The following is a 718-nucleotide window of genomic DNA, read 5'->3' on the forward strand; positions in this document are numbered from 1 at the left end:
AATGTTTAGTGAAATTTAACTTTTTTCCGGCAAATGATATCTAATTAGAAATGTTGCAAAAAAGGAAATACTATGGGAAAAAAAAAGTTTTTTTTTGGGTTCTTTTCTGTTCTTTAAATGAAAAAGGGTTTCCCTTGTATCATAAACTTTTTTGAAAAAATATTCTTTTAAAAATAAAAAGGGCCGTTTTTAAAAAGCGTTCCGCTGTCTAATAAATTTTTCCCTGTTTACAATGACAGTTTAGTGAAATTTGTTTTTTTATTTCATTTTGTAGTACTCCTTGAATTTTTTGTCATTTCCCTTTGGAATATCCAACTTTTTTCTTTATCCAGAATAACGATGAGCAGGAGAAGAAAGAGCGGCAGTTGAGTCGCCTGCAGCAGCAGATGCAGTCAAGGAACTTCTCGTCCCCCTCAGCAACCCCAGGAGACAGAAGGAAGTCTTTAAGCTCTGTAGCTGGACTCCCAAAACCAGCATTTGGGGCAGAGCTTTCCCAAAAAAGGCTCAGCTCCTGCAGAAAATTTGAAAAACCCATTACGGGGGGGGAAGGGGGGGGGATCAAACATTTTTTTATTTAAAATGGGGGAAAACGGCTTACAGGGACATTCGGGCCCTTTTGAAAAAACCGGGGGCCAGAAAACCGGGAAAGGGAAAAAGCAAAAAACCGGGAAAAAACCAAAATCAGGAAAAAACCAATTCGGGGGGGGTAGAAAGGGTG

The 718-nt window shown here is 38.7% G+C and overlaps 1 protein-coding gene across 1 annotated transcript in view; it reads left to right on the forward strand.

Moving 5' to 3' along the window:
- LOC119586021 (condensin complex subunit 2-like) overlaps positions 1 to 718 on the forward strand; it is a gene marked incomplete at its 3' end in the record, with an annotated part of 15,174 nt that overhangs the window by 1,385 nt on the left and 13,071 nt on the right. Inside the window, 1 exon segment of the mRNA XM_037934729.1 lies at positions 333 to 482. Coding sequence (XP_037790657.1) covers positions 333 to 482 — 150 coding nt within the window.

This window comes from Penaeus monodon, chromosome 20 (assembly GCF_015228065.2).
Source record: "Penaeus monodon isolate SGIC_2016 chromosome 20, NSTDA_Pmon_1, whole genome shotgun sequence".
In the NCBI taxonomy this organism is placed as follows: Eukaryota; Metazoa; Arthropoda; class Malacostraca; order Decapoda; family Penaeidae; genus Penaeus; species Penaeus monodon.